This window comes from Notolepis coatsorum (genome assembly GCF_963971535.1).
Source record: "Notolepis coatsorum genome assembly, chromosome: 9".
In the NCBI taxonomy this organism is placed as follows: domain Eukaryota; kingdom Metazoa; phylum Chordata; class Actinopteri; order Aulopiformes; family Paralepididae; genus Notolepis; species Notolepis coatsorum.
This window is the reverse complement of record NC_140173.1, coordinates 150,977,247-150,998,146: the sequence shown is the minus strand read 5'-3', so window position 1 is coordinate 150,998,146 and position 20,900 is coordinate 150,977,247. Positions and strand designations below refer to the sequence as shown.

Here is a 20,900-nt window from a genome sequence, read left to right as displayed (position 1 = left end):
CCTGTGCCGTGCTGTTTCCATACCAGGCAGTGATGTTTCCAGTCAAGATGCTCTCTACAGCTCCGGAGTAGAAGGACTGGAGTATCTTCCCAGATACTCTGAACTTCCTTAACTGTCTCAGGTGGTAGAGGCGCTGCTTCGCCTTTTTTACGACTGAGTCTATGTGTGTTGTCCATGTCAGATCCTCTGAGATGTGGACCCCCAGGTACTTAAAGCTGCTCACCCTGTCCACGGTAGCCCCATTTATCCTCAGTGGTGTGTGTGTGTGTCCTGCTGTCCTCTCCTATAATCCACGATCAGTTCCTTTGTTTTACCAATGTTTAGGAGCAGGCTGTTGTCCTGGCACCAGCGTTCCAGTACCTCAACCTCCTCCCGGTAGGCCTTCTCGTCGTTGTCCGAGATCAGCCCCACCACCACTGTGTCGTCCGCAAACTTCACTATGGAGTTGGAGCTGAACTTGGCCACACAGTCATGTGTGTATAGTGAGTACAGCAGGGGGCTCAGAACACAGCCCTGGGGGGACCCGATGCTCAGGGTGATGGTGTTGGAGGTCTGACCCCCCACCCTGACCGCCTGGGGCCTTTCACTCAGAAAGTCCAGTATCCAGGCGCTCAGGGCGGAGCTCAGACCTAGCTCGATCAGCTTGTCCACCAGTCTGGTGGGGACTATGGTGTTGAACGCTGAGCTGTAGTCAATGAACAACAGTCTCACATAGCCCCCCTTCTGGCGGTCCAGGTGAGAGAGGGTGCTGTGCAGTACTTGGGAGACCGCATCATCAGTGGACCTGTTTGGCCTGTATGCAAATTGCATAGGGTCCATATCACTGGGGAGGGAGGCACAAATGTGATCCTTGACCAGCCTCTCACAACATTTCATGGCCACAGAGGTGAGTGCCACCGGTCTGTAGTCATTGAGACCTGTTGGGGAGGATTTCTTTGGTACCGGGATAATGGTAGACATCTTGAAGCAGGCAGGGACCACTGACTCCGCAGGGATCGATTAAATATGGTGGTGAACACAGGGGCTAGCTGGTTAGCACAGGACTTAAGTATGCGTCCTGTTATTCCATCTGGGCCAGCAGCCTTTCTGGTGTTCACCTGCATAAATGCTCTTCTCACACTGTGTACCGTCAATGAGAGAGCGTCCCCGCCCCCCGCGGATGCCCCCCCCCCCCCCCCCCCCCCCCTCCACAACAGCCGGCACGCCAGTGACGTCACTAGCCGTTGAGCTAGCGTTGTCACTGTTTGCACCAAACCGAGCGTAGAAAGAGTTGAGTTTGTCCGCGAGAGAGGCGTCGTCGCTCCCCATTGAGGGGGCGCTGACTTTGTAGTCAGTTATCGTCCTCAGTCCCCGCCATAAGCCTCTTGTGTCATTCTGTGCCATTTGTGTCTCCATTTTGTCAGCATACGTCCGTTTGGCAAGTTTAACAGCCTTGCGCAGAGTATAATAATAATAATGCAGGACCTGCTCAGAGGTCTTTAATTGGCATTGGCAATTATCCTCAACACACACACACACACACACACACCGGAACACACACGCATGCATTGTCTGTAGGATCGCTGATGCGATTCGTCTCTGCGATTAACCCATCCCGTCGTCCTTCCCCCCCAAGGGCAGCCGGGAGCAGACAGGCGTCAACGTGAGCCGCGCCAGGGGACCAATCCAAGTGCTCCTGTCCGTCTTCGTCAAGGACGCCACAGCGTTAGCGATCTGTTGTTGTGCATGTTTTTCCATTGGGTTTATCTTATCGGGGGGGAAACCCTTGCGAGCACGGGGAGAACATGCAAACTCCACACAGAAAGGCCTGGGAGATACCCCACCTGGGTACCTGGCATCATGGAATATAGTACTATGTACATAATAATACATAACCACCTACCCACCTGCCTACAAACCTACCCACATAACCAAATGCATACCTACATGTATGATCTATTTATCTATCTACTACTTTTTGGATATGAGCATTTTTTTGTAGTTTGCTTTATAAATAAGCAGAGATGGAGATTTCCTCAGCATAGGATCGGCTGCATTCCACAGACTGGACCCTCTATACCTCACGGAGAACTGCCTAAGAGAAGTACCACAATAAGGTATGTGCAGGTCCCTGGACTGACGTGTGACATATGAATGAACATCTGAATTAAAAGAAAGAAAACTATTAAAACCATTTACCTATGATATAGATTTGGTTTGGGAATAGTAGCGTGTCCAGGCAAGAAACGGCAACACTTTTAGTAGAATTGACGTATAAGGCTATTACTAAAATCATCATCACTTATATTCACCACGGTATAACACGGGAACGTATGGATGAATAAATGTATTCTTTTTCACATATTGAACGATAGATAGTTGATGTCAAATGGGCCATAGTATTGTATCCATAGCTATAATATAGAATATAGTTATAGCTCTACAAACAAGGTGACGCACTCCTATCTTTATTTATTTTTTTTAATGAATGAATAGTTTCTTTTTGGTCTTTGTTTACAACAAATCAAAAACACACTTGTGTGGACTTCACTTCAAATCCCAAATTTACATATTCAAAGTAAGCTCACACACAAAATCCAAACTCAATGACCGAAAAAAGGAATAGGCTGAAGCACGTTCCTTTACAATTCTTAAACATTTAATATATTTTAATATAAAAAAAAAAACGTAAAATATCCTGCAACTTTTTTACAAAAAAAAATTTAAAAAAGGAAAATGTTCAATGTTTTACTCAAAACTGTACTCCTGAATTATTTTACTTTTTTTTTTTTTTTTTTTTTTTTATTGCAGGAAAAGTGATTTATACATTTCCAATTGTCAGTATTATACATTTTCCATCTTTTCTTCTTTTCTTCCCCTTTCATTTCCCCTTCCCCTCCCTCATACCCACCCCAACCCCCCCCACACCGAAGTTGGTGAAGACACATCTGCAAAACATCCAAACATACAACATCATGTCCTTCCTTCAGTCCTACGCATCCAGGACAAACTCTACATGAGGGTGTTTTTTTGCTTCTGGAAAAGAAGAGAAGAGACTTGGATTCAAGGTGCTGCTGCTGTCAAACTCTGTCAACTGAGTCATAATTCTAAATCAAGAGTCCTGTCTCTAAAATAAACCAATATTCAGAACACTGAAGTGCTGTCAGTCTGGAGGGACGTTAGTGCAGCAAGTGATGTGAAACCATGTTTTCCTGAATTGGAAGTGGAGACAGTAACTAAACCTATATGACAGGGGTGGGCAATACATTTTTACACAGGGCCACATGAGAAACCTGAACTGTGTTGGAGGGCCGAACCAATGATAACTTGAACTTAATTCTGCTCAATATTCATTATCTCCAATTGTAAAAATTGACCGCGGGCCGGACACGGACGCCCAAAGGGCCGAAAGTGGGCCGGAATTGCCCAGGTCTGCTATATGACCCATAACCTATAATCTATATAACTGTTACGAACGGGGTAAGTGACTTCCAAGTTGTCGAAGAAGAACGAGACAGAGATAGGTTTACTCTTCCAAAACAGGTGTACTGTTTATTACCAGGGATAAGAGTATTACGCAAGTACAGTGCTAAAGACTTTAGGTCAGTGCTTGTTCCTTCTGTATCTTGTCCGTAGTTTAGGTGAAGCTCTAGCAAATGACAAAGGATAGAGCAAAACGTTAAATAGGCACATACCAAACATTCCACGCTGTCAATGAGTGACAGCAGTCTGACAACCAATGACAGCACCCAGGTGTGACAGACAATTAGTGATGACAGCAAATCAGTGGTGACATACAAGGTGAACCCATAACAACAAGAAGTGACCCAGGTAGACAGTAGGAAACTATCCTAAGGAGGATAGGCTCCCGAACGTTACATATAACCTATAAAATATATATTATTTATGTATATATATACAGAAAAAGCTGGTATTTAACAGAAAAACCTGTATCTCAAGTGCCCACTCAACTACACAAAAGCCACATGCACAATGGCCACGCCTCCAGTCTCTGTCAGCTGGGTGAAACTACTTTAGATGTAAAGATTTACACGACACAATTCTTAGTTACACACTTCACAATGATGTGCACAAGTATTATTCGGTTAAATTATTCAGTTATACAGATTGCTTTAGTGACCATTGCGTGGTGTTCTGCATTTGGAAAATCAAATTACCCAAACGTCCCCCAGAATTTATAAAAATTAGGCATGATTGATAGAAAAATAAATGTCGATGAATTCATTAATGATCTAAGGGACCGATATCAAATCATCTCAAATGTTCATGAAGCTTGGGAATTCCTTCACTCGGAACTAACCGGAATTATCGACAAACATGCTCCGTTCAAAACTATCAAGGTAGAGGGTAGTCACCTTCCATGGATCACTGCTGTCCTCCTCATCAGTACCTTCAGGCAGAAATATAAGGCTTGGGCCACATGTTGTAGGAGTGAGAATCCTGAAAACTGGGAAACATACAGACAGCTTAGAAATAAAAGTAAAATATTGACTCGGAATGCAAAATCAAATTATTATAAAGAATCTCTCAACTCTGATTTTAACGACATAATAGGATGGAACTTACCTTACTGCAGCGGTTCTTAACCTGTGGTACGCGTACCACCGGTGGTACTTGGGCCCCCTGCTGGTGGTCCTTGAAAAAAAGAAAACAAAATTATTATAATTTTCTTTTATAAATTTTTTTTATAATCTCTTTTTTTTGTCCGCAGTCATCCCACTGAATTTAGAAGCAGGCCAGGCCAGTGTTTCTAGTTGCGGCGGCGTGATAGTTAGATAAGTGGGGAACAACAAGGAGATCACAGAGTGTGACAGAGAGTAATGCAGTCTAAACAGTCATAAATCTTTTATTCAACTTCAGCCCCAGATTTAATTTTTTTTTTGTAATGTCAGATAAAAAATTAAATACTCTCAGTTTTCTGAAAATAGTTGTCTGACATTACAAAAAACAAAAAATCCATCAAAATCAGTGTTGTTGCTAATCATTGACACATGCCTATCCTGTAATAATCCCCCCCAGAAAAATCGACTTTGCATTTGATATATTGAAAGAAAATCACTTTTTGTGTGTGTGTGTGTGTTTTTTTTTTTTTTACAATAATTTGTGATGCCCATCACAAACACTGGCATTTAAAGGGTACAATTTTAAAATGTCCTGCACCAGAATGCAGGAAATTAAGTCTTTGTAACAAAACAAAAAAAAAACGTTTAAAAGGTGGCCTGACTGGGGCTATATTTCACACTATATTTCCCAGCCTGAATTATTTCCCCAGTCCTGCCCTTCTTATGTGAGAGTGTGAGAGTGAGTGTGAGTGAGAGTGAGAGTGAGAGTGAGAGTGAGAGTGAGAGTGTGAGTGTGAGTGTGAGTGTGAGTGTGAGTGAGAGTGAGAGTGAGAGTGAGAGTGAGAGTGAGAGTGAGAGTGAGAGTGAGAGTGAGAGTGAGAGTGAGAGTGAGAGTGAGAGTGAGAGGGTGAGTGAGAGGGTGAGTGTGAGTGAGAGGGTGAGGGTGAGAGTGAAATGTTCTCATTTGCTGTGTGATAATGATGGTTATTATTCTGTTATTAATGTTCTTACTGTGTGTGAGAGAGAGTGTGTATGTTTGAATTAAGTACATTTGCTGAAATACAGTTGTTCTTAATTATCCCACTTGCTATGTGAGAATGTTAGTTATTATGTTCTCAATTGTATTGTATGAGAATTGTGTGGAAGCGTTTGATAGTTCTAGTACTACCCCTTTGTACATTGTGGCTGTGTCTGACAAAAGTTAACAATAAATAATGTTATTAGGAATACATTTGCCTCCTGCGTGAACTGTGCATAGCTGAATAGACTGTATTTTAACCTGTTAAGTGGTAGCCCTATTTTCAAAAAATTTGCCTAAAGGTACATGCCTTAATAAATGGAAGATTGCTCCACTTCTGCAAGGTCAATTAGCATGTTCTTCTGACTAATGTATCTAGGAACATCTAGGGACCTGGGGGTATGTATTTCCAGTGTCAGAAATATTGTGTCTGTTACTAGGCTTGAGTAAATTGTAATGAAGAAAAGGAGAATATAAATTATGATTTTATTTTTGCATCTTTGACGGTGAATAACACCATGTTACAATTGTGCCATTACCAAGGTCGCTCACTGAGCTCATTCACCACCTTATTGAGATCAAGTGTAAAAAAAATCTAAGCAAATGAATAAAGGGAAGATGATTAAACAGAAGGATATGTAGATACAGTAATAAATGATAATCGATTTTAATTATGAATTCATATTTGACCTTGAACTTGACCTTGACCTTATTATGGCCAAATCATACATCTATGGATAGGAAAAAGGCTCCTCTTTCCAATGGCAGGGTTGAATCTGGATTTAGTCATTTCCTTGCGGTTTTACGATAAAAGAGATATAATTCGCATTTTTTTGATAAATTCGTATTTCCGATAAATCGTATAAAACATCGGTAAAAATGAAAATATACACTTTGACTACTGTTTTGATAGGGTTATGGTCTTTACTCTTGGCAAAAAAAAATCTATAAAAACAGTAACCTCTTAACATCCAAGGGCCCTCATGAGGAGGATTCGCTATGCCACTTTGCCGACCTCTAGTGGCTCGGGTGTGCATTTCTTTTAATACAATATATAGATAGAATTAAAGCCCTATTTGTTGCCTGTCGATTGCCCTTTCAGGTGACAGAATCCGTTCAGCGGTTCTCGAATTGCATGCCGATATGTGAGGCGTGCCCCAAAGTACGCAAAAGTACACATTACCACCCCCGACTCCCGGGGCTCTAGCTCCGTCAATCATATGGCGATCTCGAAAATCTTTTAACAGGGTTGTAGCCAATGATAATTGGGGATCTAATACGGTCTCTATTGATCGATTTATGCTTAACGTCGGTCATATGGTGGTACTTGGAGAGCCAGCTACGTTCTCAGGTGGTACTTGGTGTAAAAAGGTTGAGAACCACTGTATGTGTTCTATGTTCTTGTTTCAAGTCAGAGTATTCAGCGAAAGTCTTTATACCTTCGGTTTTGTGCAGATTTCCATCACCGCCCCTCCCACACTTGGAGTTAACCCTCCCAGTGCTGGACGACCCACAGCAAGTATGTCGAGACAAATACAGAACTCAGAATTTGTGTTCCTTATCAAGACGCTTTGCCAGGTTCTTTAGTTTGGGACAAATAAAATTGTAGTTTGGGACAATTGTGGAAAAGAAAAAGGGTTGTAAGCCCTGACTTGAATGTTGGCAGTTACACTGACAAATTTAAATGAAGGTGCAATTGGCCCCTCCCTTATTCTTCTGGTCCTTGAAAGTAAAGCTGGGATCTGTTCAAGGCTCTTGAGATAGAGATGGTGTGTCGGCTACAGGCTCCTCTCTCCCTCCCTCCCTCCCTTTCTCTCCATGCTGCAGTGACTCTTACTCTTTTCTCTTACCACTTCATCGTTTTCACAAGGCAGCTCGAAAACACATCCCAGATTGTTGGAATCCACGAGATCATCAGGTTTTGCATCTTTCGACTGGTGGGGACGAGAAGTGGGCATGTTATTCATCACGCTAAACTGCTAGCAGCTGGACTCTACACACGTGTGATCATGTATGTGCGTGCACACTCACTCACTCTTGACAAAACACACTAATATATATAAATATATTATATATAACAAATATATTTACTTATAATTAAAACTTTCTTGAACATAGGAATAAAGTCAAATGTGGCATTATAATAGTGTCACGGTAGAATATTTCTCCTGTAGAATATTTCTCCTGTAGAATATTTCTCCTGTATATATATTTATCCTGTATATATTATATATATATATATACAGAAGAAATATTCTACCGTGACACTCTATTATAATGCCACATTTATATATATATATATATTTTTCATCTTATTTTCACAAGAGCCATCAGCAACATACTCAGTCTTGTAACTCTGCACTTCCTTGTTTTCTCTAAACCAGTTCAAGAGCAGAGAGCTGAAGGGCAGCTTTAGGTCGAGTATCTGCTGCCGTCTGGTGGACAGGAGTAAGAATGCACCCAAAACCAGAGTGGGAAATTAAACAACAAATGCTAGGAAATGTCTGTGGCTGGTAATAAGTATATCTGCTCTACTGTTTACAGGTAAACAACAACCTGACTCGTTCCACTCTAATCCAAGTGTCTGGTGAATTTATTCAACCAGCCATTATGGCAGGTGGATTAAAAAGCTTAGCTTACTGCCCCGTCTTGAACGTGTGAATATTAAAGGCAACCTACTTGTGTTCAGCTTTTCGTTCAGCGTTTCCCTGATTGGCCACACGGCCACGTGACCGCCCTAGCACACGCCCTTATCCGCGCCGCGCCGCTCTGTGTGTTGTTTACGCGGCAGAGAGACGTGGCATACATTTCTCACTCACCATTGTATTTTATATGAAAATAATTGTAAGTAGGTGAATTCTACACATCTGACAACGCCATCTGACAATATCATAATGATGTGTTTTCTATATTATATCCACAATCATTCATCTAAAAAATTGTATGGGCGTAAATACATGTTATTCAAAATCGTCACAGCAGTATAGTTTGTTTATACTTCAAAAGTATGATATTTGAACATCGTCCCCAAAATGAATGGAAGCGAAATAAAGAGAGCTTATTATTAATCAGTCAGCAGCCTCCAGCGATGTTATGACGTTACAAACGCGAAATAACATTATACATTATGCTCCGTGAAATAAAGAGAGCTTATTATTAATCAGTCAGCAGCCAAACGGGCAAAATAACATTATACATTATGCACCGCGAAATAAAGAGAGCTTATTATTAATCAGTCAGCAGCCAAACGGGCAAAATAACATTATACATTATGCACCGCGAAATAAAGAGAGCTTATTATTAATCAGTCAGCAGCCAAACGGGCAAAATAACATTATACATTATGCACCGCGAAATAACATTATACATTATGCACCGCGAAATAACATTATACACTCTGCTGCCGCGTTCGCTGCGCGCTTCATGCATTTAATTTGGGACCTTGCAGGGGGGTCGTGGCCAATCAGAGAAAAGCTGAACACAAGTAGGTTGCCTTTAATATTCACGCGTCCTGAACACCCCCAACACTGGTTCTCACGCCCCTGACCAGGAGTAGAGGCCCAGTAATTGCCTGGAATGAGTAGAAGCCAGTCTCTTGTAAAACTTTTTTTTTTTTGATAAAAAATAAAACACAATAATCTACTTTGGCAATAGAGACTGGCCATCCCCATATCCACATCAATTTCCAGAAATTGCAATGCCATCGGAGCCAATCAGGGACTGGGTTCTCTGACTGCCGTTCTGTGCCACCGCGGCGGGACGCAACCACCGATTGGTTCCCGTAGTTTATGGCGTGAAATACAGGTCGCCGCTGGCAAAGCAGTAACGGTGTCGAGTCCCGAAGCAACGAGCCGCGGTGAATAAAACGGCCATATTATGTGAAGCTATAGCAGAAATAATACTCAATAACAACAATTAAACAAGAAAAGAGTATTTTAGTTTTGTATATTGTATATTTTCTTGTATAGTGCTTGGTCTTTTACTCTTTTAATGTATGAAGTACACAACCTCCGGAGGGTCCAAGCATTTCACTATAATGTACCTTATATGTGACGAATAAAACAAAACTCGCAGACTTTCTCTATTGAAAAGACCTTCTCAACGTCTTCCAATTGGCCCCTCCCTTATTCTTCTGGTCCTTGAAAGTAAAGCTGGGATGTGTTCAAGGCTATTGAGATAGAGATGGTGTGTCGGCTACAGGCTCCTCCCTCCCTCCCTCCCTCCCTCCCTCCCTCCCTCCCTCCCTCCCTCCCTCCCTCCCTCTCTCTCCATGCTGCAGTGACTCTTACTGTACCTTATCGTTTTCAGAAGGCAGCTCGAAGACACATCCCAGATTGTTGGAATCCACGAGATCGTCAGGTTTTGCATCTTTCCACTGGTGGAGATGAGAAGTGGGCCTGTTATTCATCGAGCTAAACTGCTAGCAGCTGGACTCTACACACGTGTGATCATCATGTATGTAAAGGAATGTGAATCACTACCCACTTTCAAAAGCACTCTCAAAGAACACCTACGGGAGACTGCAATTCGAAACTGGCCCCTACAAATGTCCTAAGCCAGTTGTACAGTAAATTACCAAGTATGGCTTTGTCAGTATTCCAATGTACTGTGTACAGTGTCCCCCCCCCCTACCCAACCCCCCCCACCTCCAATGTACAGCCCCCACCCACCCAACCCCACCCCACCCACCCAACCTCCCCCAATGGACAGTTTCTACGTCAAATGTATATACACTCTTTTTCTGGACACTTTTTGTATCACAAACAGTACTGTATTTGCAAATCTGATATGTCATAAATGTATAGATGTAGCAGTACTGTCTATCTGTATGTCATGTATGTCATAAATGTTATGATGAATTGAAAATGGGGGACCCTGATGTAAACAAGACGAAAGTCTTTCTCTGGTCTGCATCCCCTTAACAATCTGTTAATAAACTTTTCAATCAATCAATCAAACTACTTTGCTGATTGGCTGAAGGAGTTTGTCCGTCAAGGCAAGTACTTCCGCCCACAGAAAGGGGTCTAAGGCAGATGGAAGTAACGCAAACCGAATCCGAATTCCAGGCTAACGGGGAAATACGTTTGATCAAATATCTTCGTGTGTTTGTCAAACCTGTAAGAATAGACTTACCAATGAGTCCATGTCGGACGCGGCTGATGGAGCGAAGATGGTCTGCACCTTGAATTTGAGTGTACCGTTCTCATTGGGATCATAGTCAAAAGGCTGTAGCATTACTGCAAAATGAGAAAAGCACCATGTTAAACCCAATCTGAGCCATATCTGACATATCTGAAACAAAAACAACAACAACAACAACAACAACAACAACAACAACAACAACAACAACAACAACAACAACAACAACAACAACAACAACAAATTAGGCCTAAATGCTCCAGAGAACCAGACACTGTCACCGTTTGATATTTATGGTCGTCTAAACAGAACCTATGCCTGCAGACGTTCCGTCTAAAAATCTAATTTCTACTTTATCTGACATTAGTGAGTCAGTACTGCATCAGAACATTGACTGATGGGGCAGACAGACACTCATCTGCACCTTGAGCACACTGCCTACTTGCTCCGATGTGTATATTTGTATATATTAATGCGTATATTCAGAGTTAATTATATTGTTTACACTGCCTATTCAAACTTTTCTACTGTACTATCATCTTATTGCCTGTACCTATTTATGATGCTGGCCACCTCTAGTAAAATCGCCTACATCCTTAATTGAAAAAAATCATGCTGTTCCTACCCAGTGGTGATTAATAAATAATATCATATATTCTATATTTGGTCCAGTTTATAATTTTTTTCTCGAAACTTGAAAATATGACTCGAGCCATTATTTTAAGAAGGTGACAATGTCTCATTTTCAAAACCCTAACAAGTCAAGTAGATGACGTGATTATTTCCGTTCGTTGGAGCGGGTCTGATTCTCACTGTTGTATTTTATAATTCTATTGCCTGCTGCATTAAGTCTTCTACTATTACCATGCTGCCCATACCTGTACAGCCCCCCTCCCCCATGCTGCCTGAATTTCCCCCGCAAGGGGATCAATAAAGGAATATCTTATTATATGGCCCGCGTCTCTACTTTTCGTAGCTCCATTTCTGCAGACCCCTATCTGATTGGCCGAGCGCGCGCATGCGCATGAGCCGCGACAAGCTCCTCTAGCCAGGAATGGAAACTCCGTTAAGCTCCAGAGAGAGAGGCTGAAAACCCACAGTTCTTGCCCGACGGATGGGAGCCGAATCCCGGATCCGAGTTTTCTGACGAATACCCCCAACACATGGAGGTCGCGAACGCAATTTATGGAAGTATTGATTACGCCATAACGAATCATTAAAAATATATACCGTTAACTGGAATATGTTGTGTGTGCCTTTACACATGTTGGATTATGTAATTGGTTTGCCATTAAAAACCAATAATAATCGCTCGCATCGCTGGCTTCGCTGACCAGAGCTCTCTCAGATTCAAAGTTTTAATTGCAGCCTGGAACATACATGTTTCGGAAGCAATGTGTAACTAGACAGTTACAATATAACATTTATATTAATTAACCCAGTTAATGCCTTAAGAGAAAGAGTCTGGTGGTCAATGTCACCTCGGATTGCTACGGAAATGTTGTGTCTTACTAATAATAACTAATTCCTTGGTCAATAGAAGTCTCTGTGATACTTTCTGAATATGATTTGGGAACACAAACCCCCTCAATGTACAGTTTCTGACAGCTGGCTGTGTTGTGAAATGTGCATAACGTTATGAATAAACCGCGAAGTCATATGGCCCAGGCCAGGTCTGAAAGGCAGACACTGACCAGAGACGGTGACGGTAGCTCCGGGGTCGATGGCGCCCATGTTTGGCTGCACGTAGCACCTCCACGGTGCCGTCGTCTTCACCTTGAAGCACACTCTTCTGTCAGAGGGGTTCTGCAGTTCGAGGTCGGCAGCGACTACATCTGTGAAGGGACCTGGTTTACGAACACAAACGAGACAAACACCACGTTCATTATCTTGTTTTCCCCAGACGGATTATTGAGCCCCTTCAGGAAGCCCGGTGGTCGTCCTGCCGCGTTCTGAAGAGGTGATCTAGACAAGAACACCATGTTGGAAATCCAATATTTAATGCTATGCCTCCCTGGGGGGGGGGGGGGGGGGCACACTCGGAAGAAATCAATCAATCACAAAGCGGGCACTGACATGGAACCCACAGGGCAGGAGGAAGAGAGGGCAGACCGAAAACCACCTGGAGAAGAACCACAGAACAGGAGATGAAGAAAGAAGGGCTGTCCTGGCAAGATCTGGGTAGACAAATCCGTCCGTGAGGCTCTGAAAGTGCGCACATCAGCATACAACACCGGGCTGGTGACAGGCAACATGGAAGAACACAAGATGGCAAGATACAACGTCAGGAGAGCAGTAATAGAGGCAAAACGGCGTTACAGGGATAAAGTTGAACTTCAGTTTGAACAGGCTGACTCTAGAGGCATGTGGCAGGGCCTCAGAACAATGACAGATTACAAAGGCACCCCCCTCAAACTGAACAGTGACATCTCCTTAGCAAATGTTCTCAATTCCTTCTATGCGAGGTTTGAGGCTGTGAATAACAACACCAGCCTACAAACCACGGCAATGGGGGGGGGGGGGGGGGGGGGTCTGCTGATGGAGACTCAGTGTTCAGGGTAACAGAGCATGAGGTGAGACGGATCTTTAAAAAAGTGAATATCAGGAAGGCAGCAGGACCGGACGGCATCCCCGGCCGCGTCCTAAAAGTCTGTGCCGACCAACTGGCCCCGGTATTCACTGACATCTTCAACCTGTCCTTGGAACAGGCTGTCATCCCCACCTGTCTGAAGAAGTCCACCATCATCCCTGTACCCAAAAAATCTACGCCCGCTTGCCTCAACGACTACCGCCCTGTAGCCCTCACCTCCATAGCCATGAAGTGCTTTGAGAAGCTAGTGAAGGGCTACATCTGTTCCTCCCTCCCCATCAACCTGGACCCTCTGCAATTTGCATATCGCCCCAACAGGTCCACGGAGGACGCCATAGCCCATGTGCTGCACACAGCAGCATCACACCTGGACAAGAGGCAGGGGAACTATGTGAGAATGCTGTTCATCGACTACAGCTCAGCATTCAATACCATAGTCCCCTCCAAACTCATAGCCAAGCTCAGGGACCTGGGCTTGAACTATGACCTGTGCCAGTGGGTCTTGGACTTCCTGACGGGCAGACCCCAGGTGGTAAGAGCCGGCAACTGCACCTCCTCATCCATCACGCTCAACATAGGGGCCCCCCAGGGCTGTGTTCTGAGCCCCCTCCTCTACTCCCTGTACACACATGACTGCGTAGCACAGCGGAACAACAACACCATCATCAAATTTGCTGATGACACAGTAATGGTGGGCCTGATCTCTGCCAACGACGAAAGGGCCTACCTGGAAGAGGTAGAGAACCTGTCACAGTGGTGTCAGGAGAACTGCCTCTCCCTGAACGTCAGCAAAACAAAAGAGATGATTGTGGACTTCAGGAGGTCGGGGGTCAAGGACTACAGCCCCCTCAGCATCGACGGGGCACCGGTTGAGAGAGTGAACAGTTTCAAGTACCTCGGAGCCTACATATCCGAGGACTTGACATGGACCACACACATTGACAGTGTTGTGAAGAAGGCACGACAACGCCTCTACTTCCTCAGGCGCCTAAGGAAGTTCCAAGTCAGTCAGAAGATCCTTAGGAACTTCTACTCATGTACAATAGAGAGCATCCTGACCGGCAACATCACCTCCTGGTTTGGGAATAGCACTGCACAAGACCGTAGCAGACTACAAAGAGTGACACGTTCAGCCGAACGCACAATTGGAGGGGGGCTTCCCACCCTCCAGAACATTTACAACAAGCGGTGCAAGGGGAAGGCTAAGAGAATTATTAAGGACTCGAGCCACCCGAACAACTGCCTCTTTGAACTGCTGCGGTCAGGCAAGCGATACCGGAGTCTTAAGGCGAGCACAGAAAGACTCAGAAGAAGCTTCTATCCCCAGGCCATCAGGCTGCTAAACGAACAATAAACAATATGCAACAACCATCAAATGCACACAGCACACACACCCACACGCACACACTCACTCAAACAAACAACACACTGCAGCACCCACTCTCCACACTTTAGATCACACAAACACACTTACACTTTATATTTATTGATAAAGGATTTGCACTTCAACTCGTACACCTACTGTGAATTGTACCTAAATTGCACCTCGTCCCATTTCTCCATTTCTGCCTTGCACTATATAGTATTGTATATTAGTACACTGCACAGTATTGTATATTGTATGGTAACTACGTCTATTCTGCATCGAACATTGTACTTCCCAGGTAAAAAAATAAAACGGAAAACATTAGTTGATACTAGGGGTGGGGGGGGTGGGGGGGGCGGGGTGACAATATATCACATTATTACATGGCGTTTTCACATTCGCCGAAATGCTTGCTTGTGATTGGTCAATAGCGCGCGTCAGAGGTCCGTTATCACACGATAACGGACCTCTGTGGGACAATAATGACCGCTGTGCGCAGCTGTTCGCAATCAAGCCCCACTGACACACTGCCTCAGTGCAGCTCAGCATATGCACAGCTGCACTCAGTCATGCAATCAGACCACAGACCTGCCGGCTGCCGGCGATAATAATAATCACATTATTTGGGCTGACAGAGCCACAGAACAACTGCGTCTGCATTTGATCTAGTCTTGACGATGAATTAGGTATATTGTTAGTAAGTTAGCCATGTAATAAGCGGGATAATGTATAGCTATACTCGATCATTGTCGCAAAATAATTGACCTTCACTGACGTTTAAAACACCTCGGCGCTGCGCCTCTGTATTTTAAACTCCGTGTCGGTCAATTATTTTGCGACAATGACCTCGTAGCTATACATTATCCCTTACATATTTAGCGTGCCGATATCGTATCAACACAATACAGTGACACCAAGTATTGATATACAAAATAAAAGGATACATTTAAAACCTTTATATTTAATAAAAATTTTCGGGATGAAGCAAACATACTGAAAAAACCTAATCGTATTGGATAAAACAGATGATGTAGGTTTTGTTTATTGTGGATGTTTACATTTTCTATTGGAGACATAATTTGCAGTTGAAAAAAAAGGTAAAGAATAACCATAATTCATATTATTACAATACTGTGACTAGTATCGTGATTGTTGTGAAGGATCAGATTAAACCGAATATATATATTTATTTATGGATATATATTTAATAGTATTTGTATATCGTTTGATATCCCCTGTATATTCCTTGTACAATATGCACTGAATATCCCTTTAGTCTACTAAACAGCCCATAATAGTTTGATTCTACCATTGGACGAGAACCTGGCGCCAGCAGCCATGCCCCTTGGTTCAAGTTCAATCGTGCCGCCCAACATGTCGTGGCAAGCCCGGTTCCGCGTAGGAATACGTCTGGCGAAATACGAATGGTACTATTTGTTCACAGCGCATATATATATGGCGCAAGTAAAGTAGAACTTTCTTTTAGTCCATTAGTTCTTTACCCTCCAACCTAGTAACAGACGCGAAGCCTCACCCACGACGCACGTGTGGTGCAGTAAGGCCTACTTGGCCTCAGAATAGGCATTGAGATATCGTGTGGATTAATAGTTGAATTGTCATAGTTTGGCACTATACCGTCGAGTTGGACGTATTTCTATTAAGCTAATAATAGTCTATTATGTATGGTGCATCGTTCGGTTAGAGTTATAAAGTGAGCAGTACCCCCATCGTTCCTGACGTTATCTGGAGTCTTAACCAGGCTGGGCAGACCACGTGTGGTGCTTGCATCCGAGGAGCTCCGGGCCAGGACGAGTGGACCTGTACATTGGATTACTTTACCCGGACGACGGCGAGCCTTCCACGGCTTGGATTATCTACATGCTTTGGGTGCTTTGATTATTCCATGGATAACGGCCAACACTGCTGAGTGTTGGAACTACCCCCCGGAGAGGAGTCCAGGTGAGACGGCGCTCTACCCCGAGTGAGGTCGCCTCACGTCTCTTCATCTGTGGACCGGCAGCTACCGTCCACCAGAGGGTCCAGCTGTATTCATCTGCGGACCGAGGTTCTGTGGGCATCGTGTTCAGGACTCTGAATTCTCCCAAGAAATCGTCGGCCAGATGGGATACCGCCAGCGGCTCTTCTAACCCCCCCCCCCTACTGTCTTACAACCAGCGGGACCCCCCCCCCTCCTTAGTGTATCCAGCTATAATCATTTAAGTACCATCGCTATAGTTCCCTAAAGAACCAGGTTGTATATTTGCTCCCTGCGTAACCAGAGATTGGACATTCAATGTTGATTTACCTACGAATACTCATTTGCCATACAAGTGCATTTCAAATCATAAATGTCATTAAGTGAACGTTGTATATACCCTTTGCTATATAAAATATTCGATTTATACATTTGTGTGGACTTTGTTTCATCAGGTGGGAAAGTGTTCATCATATCTATATCATGTACTGGATGGCCAGAAGTTAAAGTACAAAAGGTAGTGGTTTAATAATACCATACTTATCAATACAGTCAGGGAATTGTACCCCTCAGTTACAGTGATAATACATATCGCAGAGGCCTCTGGTGAAGAAACACTGTCAGGCCGTCTTGTGTTCTAGTATCCCGTCCAAGTGGACTAACTCTGAGCAGAATGATAATCAAGTGCTGCTCGACTTGGTTGGATCACAAGTTCACAACATTGTAGGGTTGGGTTTAATAGTTTATTAGTTTCAATTATGATTTTGGCTTCCCCTCATCACGAGAACAAGATATTATTTTGAAACGTCTTTTTCGTAACTCGTAGACGATGACAGAAAGGCAGCCTTTGGTCAAGAAGAAAGACCAAACTAATTCAGTCGTCGTCATTTGATGTTTTCAAATCAACAAGCAATCGTGTTAATAAATATAGGGGCGACAGTGGCTAAGGAGGTATAGTGCAGTAGTCTGGTAATCCGGAGGTTCCCGGTTCGATTCCCGCTCCTCCCGGGCAGCGTGTCGAAGTGTCCTTGAGCAAGACACTTAACACCCAACTACGTCCGATGAGCAGGTCGGCACCTCACATGGTCGGTCGCCGCCGCCAAATGTGAGGAACAAATTGTAAAGCACTTTGGGTAAAAGCGCTATATATAAATGCACCATTTACCGTTGCATCGTTAACTATTCTGAAGATGGGGCAGGGGAGACAGCTGTCACCAGGTATAGACACAAAGGTTTGAAAGATGAGATAATAAAATCATATCTTCAAAAAGTTGGACTTCAGGCCAGCTGCAACCTCCTCCACGAATACCACAGGTGCTTTACAAGCCAAATCCACTGAATCAATGACTGAATCTTTGGGATGGCCAACTATCCCATGGATGAAAGGTGAGGCGAGCTCCCCCCGCTCTGGGGTCAGATATGAAGAGGCCCGTCAGTCCTCTCACCCGTGAGTTCGGTATACTGTATGAATGATGAAGACTTTATTTCAGACTCAAGGTCCATATTACACATTATACAAAACAACAACAAGAATACAATAACAAAAGAAACAAGGCCAACAACATAGATTAAAATACATTAAAATAAACATAAAGGCATCGGTTCCAATGTTTCCACAGATCAGAGGAGTACCTTGTATCACTTCGTTTTACATCACTAATGGCGCCTATTATCTTGTTTTTTGACTCTAATAAACGACACATACATTTGAACATCAGTTTCCTCAGCAGAGCACGGAAGGTGGGGACATTTTTAGTCACAAACATATAGCTTGCACGACTAGTCCGTCTTGGGAGCTTAAGGAGGTGACTAAATGCATCATTATATGCCACCTGCAGTTATTAAATGTTTGCTGTGCTATAATTACACCATAGGTGTGCAGTATAAAATGGAGTACAATAGGCTCTGAACAGGCTTATTTTCACATCGTCTGTACACATATAACATTTCCGTGCCAACACATTAGCCTGTGTGTACAGTCTGCAGCACTGGCGCTGCACATCAACATCATCACACACGTCATCAGTGATATTGTGACCCAAATATCGCACACTCTGCACCACATCTAGAGCGCAGTCAGACAACAAGAAGGAGGGAAACTTTTGCTTCTGGTCCTCCTATAGTTTTCACTATCATCATAACGACACTCTTTTTTTAGAATGACAGGCCGCCACGCCGGTTATCCACGTCACTACAGCGCGAGGTGATTGTTGACTTGGGACCAAATTACACGTTTCACACATTGATTGATTGATTGATTGATTGATTGATTGATTGATTGATTGATTGATTGATTGATTGATTGATTGAAAATGTTATTAACAGATTGCAGAATGGGTACAATACAGTACGGCTCGATACACACAATTGTTAAGGGGATGCAGACCAGAGAAAGACTTTCGTCTTGTTTACATCAGGGTCCCCCATTTTCAATTCATCATAACATATGTGACATACACGACATACAGGTAGACAGTACTGCTACATCTAGACATTTATGACACACCAGATCTACAAATGTACAGTACTGTTTATGAGTACAAAAAGAGTCTGAAAAGAGAGTCAAGTAATCAAGTAATTGCATTCACTACTGACCTTTAAATTTGAGGCAGACGGGCGGGTCGAGAATAAGGATCTGCTCCAACTTTGACATTTTAACTGCAGGGATCAGGGAGTCAACTGACAAGTGGAAAATCCTAGCCCCTTTAAGTGACTGTGATGAACCGACGCCAACAAGGTCTGGCCGAGTGAATCCACAGTCCCTCGCTCCCCCACAGGAAACCACCCTATTTTAACTTAATAACTGTGGGCCCAGCTCAGGACCAGCAAAAAGGAGAACTTGTTGAACAAGTTGTAAGTTGTAACGGTTTCACACCATCACCAAAAATGTCCCGTTAGTGCCCCATGGCAGGCACGTGCACACATAGAGGCCAAGGGGTGCCTGAGCACCTGCCTTTTTGAGCCTCATCAAAAAAGTGCCCTTTTTGAAAAAAAAATATAATTATAATTTTTTTTTTTTTTTTTTTTACCATTACGCATATAGACTGTCCTTCCAACTCAAAGATTTCAGGATAGAATCAAAATATTAGGTAAAGAGAGAGATATGCCCCATATTCCATTGCAGTTTGCACGGCCTCCTCAGCGTGCCTCTCCGCGGACCTGTATATTTTATGCATAGCGTGGTGATGATGATGATGATGATGATGGTATTACACTCATTGAGGGACACGAAGAAGTCAAGTCCGATGGGATTTGGGAATCTCAAATACAAATCGGGATTGGAATAAAAAATGCATTTATATTAAACAATACAGAATATACAGCACTTCTTGGGGTCTGTAGGGTAAGCACTTATTCCCTCCCCCCTGAACATTTATGGAGATGTATGGGCCTTTTAAGTCGGTGATAAAAGTGTCTTTCAAGGATAAGTGAGCTCCTGCACTGATTATTATAGTTCAATATTCAATATTTGATCACCAAAACCCCCCAAAAAGCATAAAAAGGGGGCCCCCTGCCCGAAAAGGGCCCTCAAAAATTGCGCTCTCGTGCTCACGCTTGGTTAATATATACACACAAGTGTAGTGCCCTTTTCAGCCTTTGAGCACCTGCCCCTCTAAAGTCCTGTGCACGTCCCTGCCCCTTGGATCCGCCTTCCTTCACACACCCATTACCCAAGAGATAAGAAGCTAATATGCATGGCCAGCTTGGAGTGGGCCCACCTAGCAATTAAGGAATTCCTCCAAACCTGAAAAACCACGTCAGTCACCACAGTCTCAATGGGAATGCATTGTTTAAACTGTATGTTCTTGTCGCAACAGACACCCAAGTACAATGCGAACCCCCATTCAAACGTCATCCATCCATCCATGTCAAATAACTGGAACTCTAAGCCAAACTAATGAGGGATATCAACACCGAGCATGAAGCAGACAAAACCCTGGCCTCCTGTGGACAACAGACACAGACACACCTACAGGCTGCATCCATTCTCTGGCTTCAATGTGCCACCTTGGCTCAGGCAGCACAAGCAAGCGTCTCTCATCTCCTCCTATATGTGTACGCCGAGTTGTGGGTAACAGAGAGAGAGAGAGAGAGAGAGAGAGAGAGAGAGAGAGAGAGAGAGAGAGAGAGAGAGAGAGATACGAAGATAGGAGGAGACAGGAGCGAAGGTAAACATCTGAAAGATAGACAAATGACAGATAGAGAGGGGGACAGAGAGAAAGAGAAAGGACCAAAGACAGGGTGAGAGA

At 43.6% G+C, this 20,900-nt stretch overlaps 1 protein-coding gene across 1 annotated transcript; it reads right to left on the bottom strand.

The window, feature by feature from the left end:
• Nucleotides 1-9,865: 9,865 nt before the first annotated feature.
• On the bottom strand, nucleotides 9,866-19,303 carry LOC311234816 (vesicle-associated membrane protein-associated protein A-like; the record flags this gene model as incomplete). Its single annotated transcript, XM_084322060.1, has 4 exons — nucleotides 9,866-9,955; nucleotides 10,714-10,817; nucleotides 12,414-12,566; nucleotides 19,246-19,303. The coding sequence occupies 4 exons, from the start codon at nucleotides 19,301-19,303 to the stop codon at nucleotides 9,866-9,868; spliced, it is 405 nt and encodes a 134-aa protein (XP_084178186.1).
• Nucleotides 19,304-20,900: the final 1,597 nt, after the last annotated feature.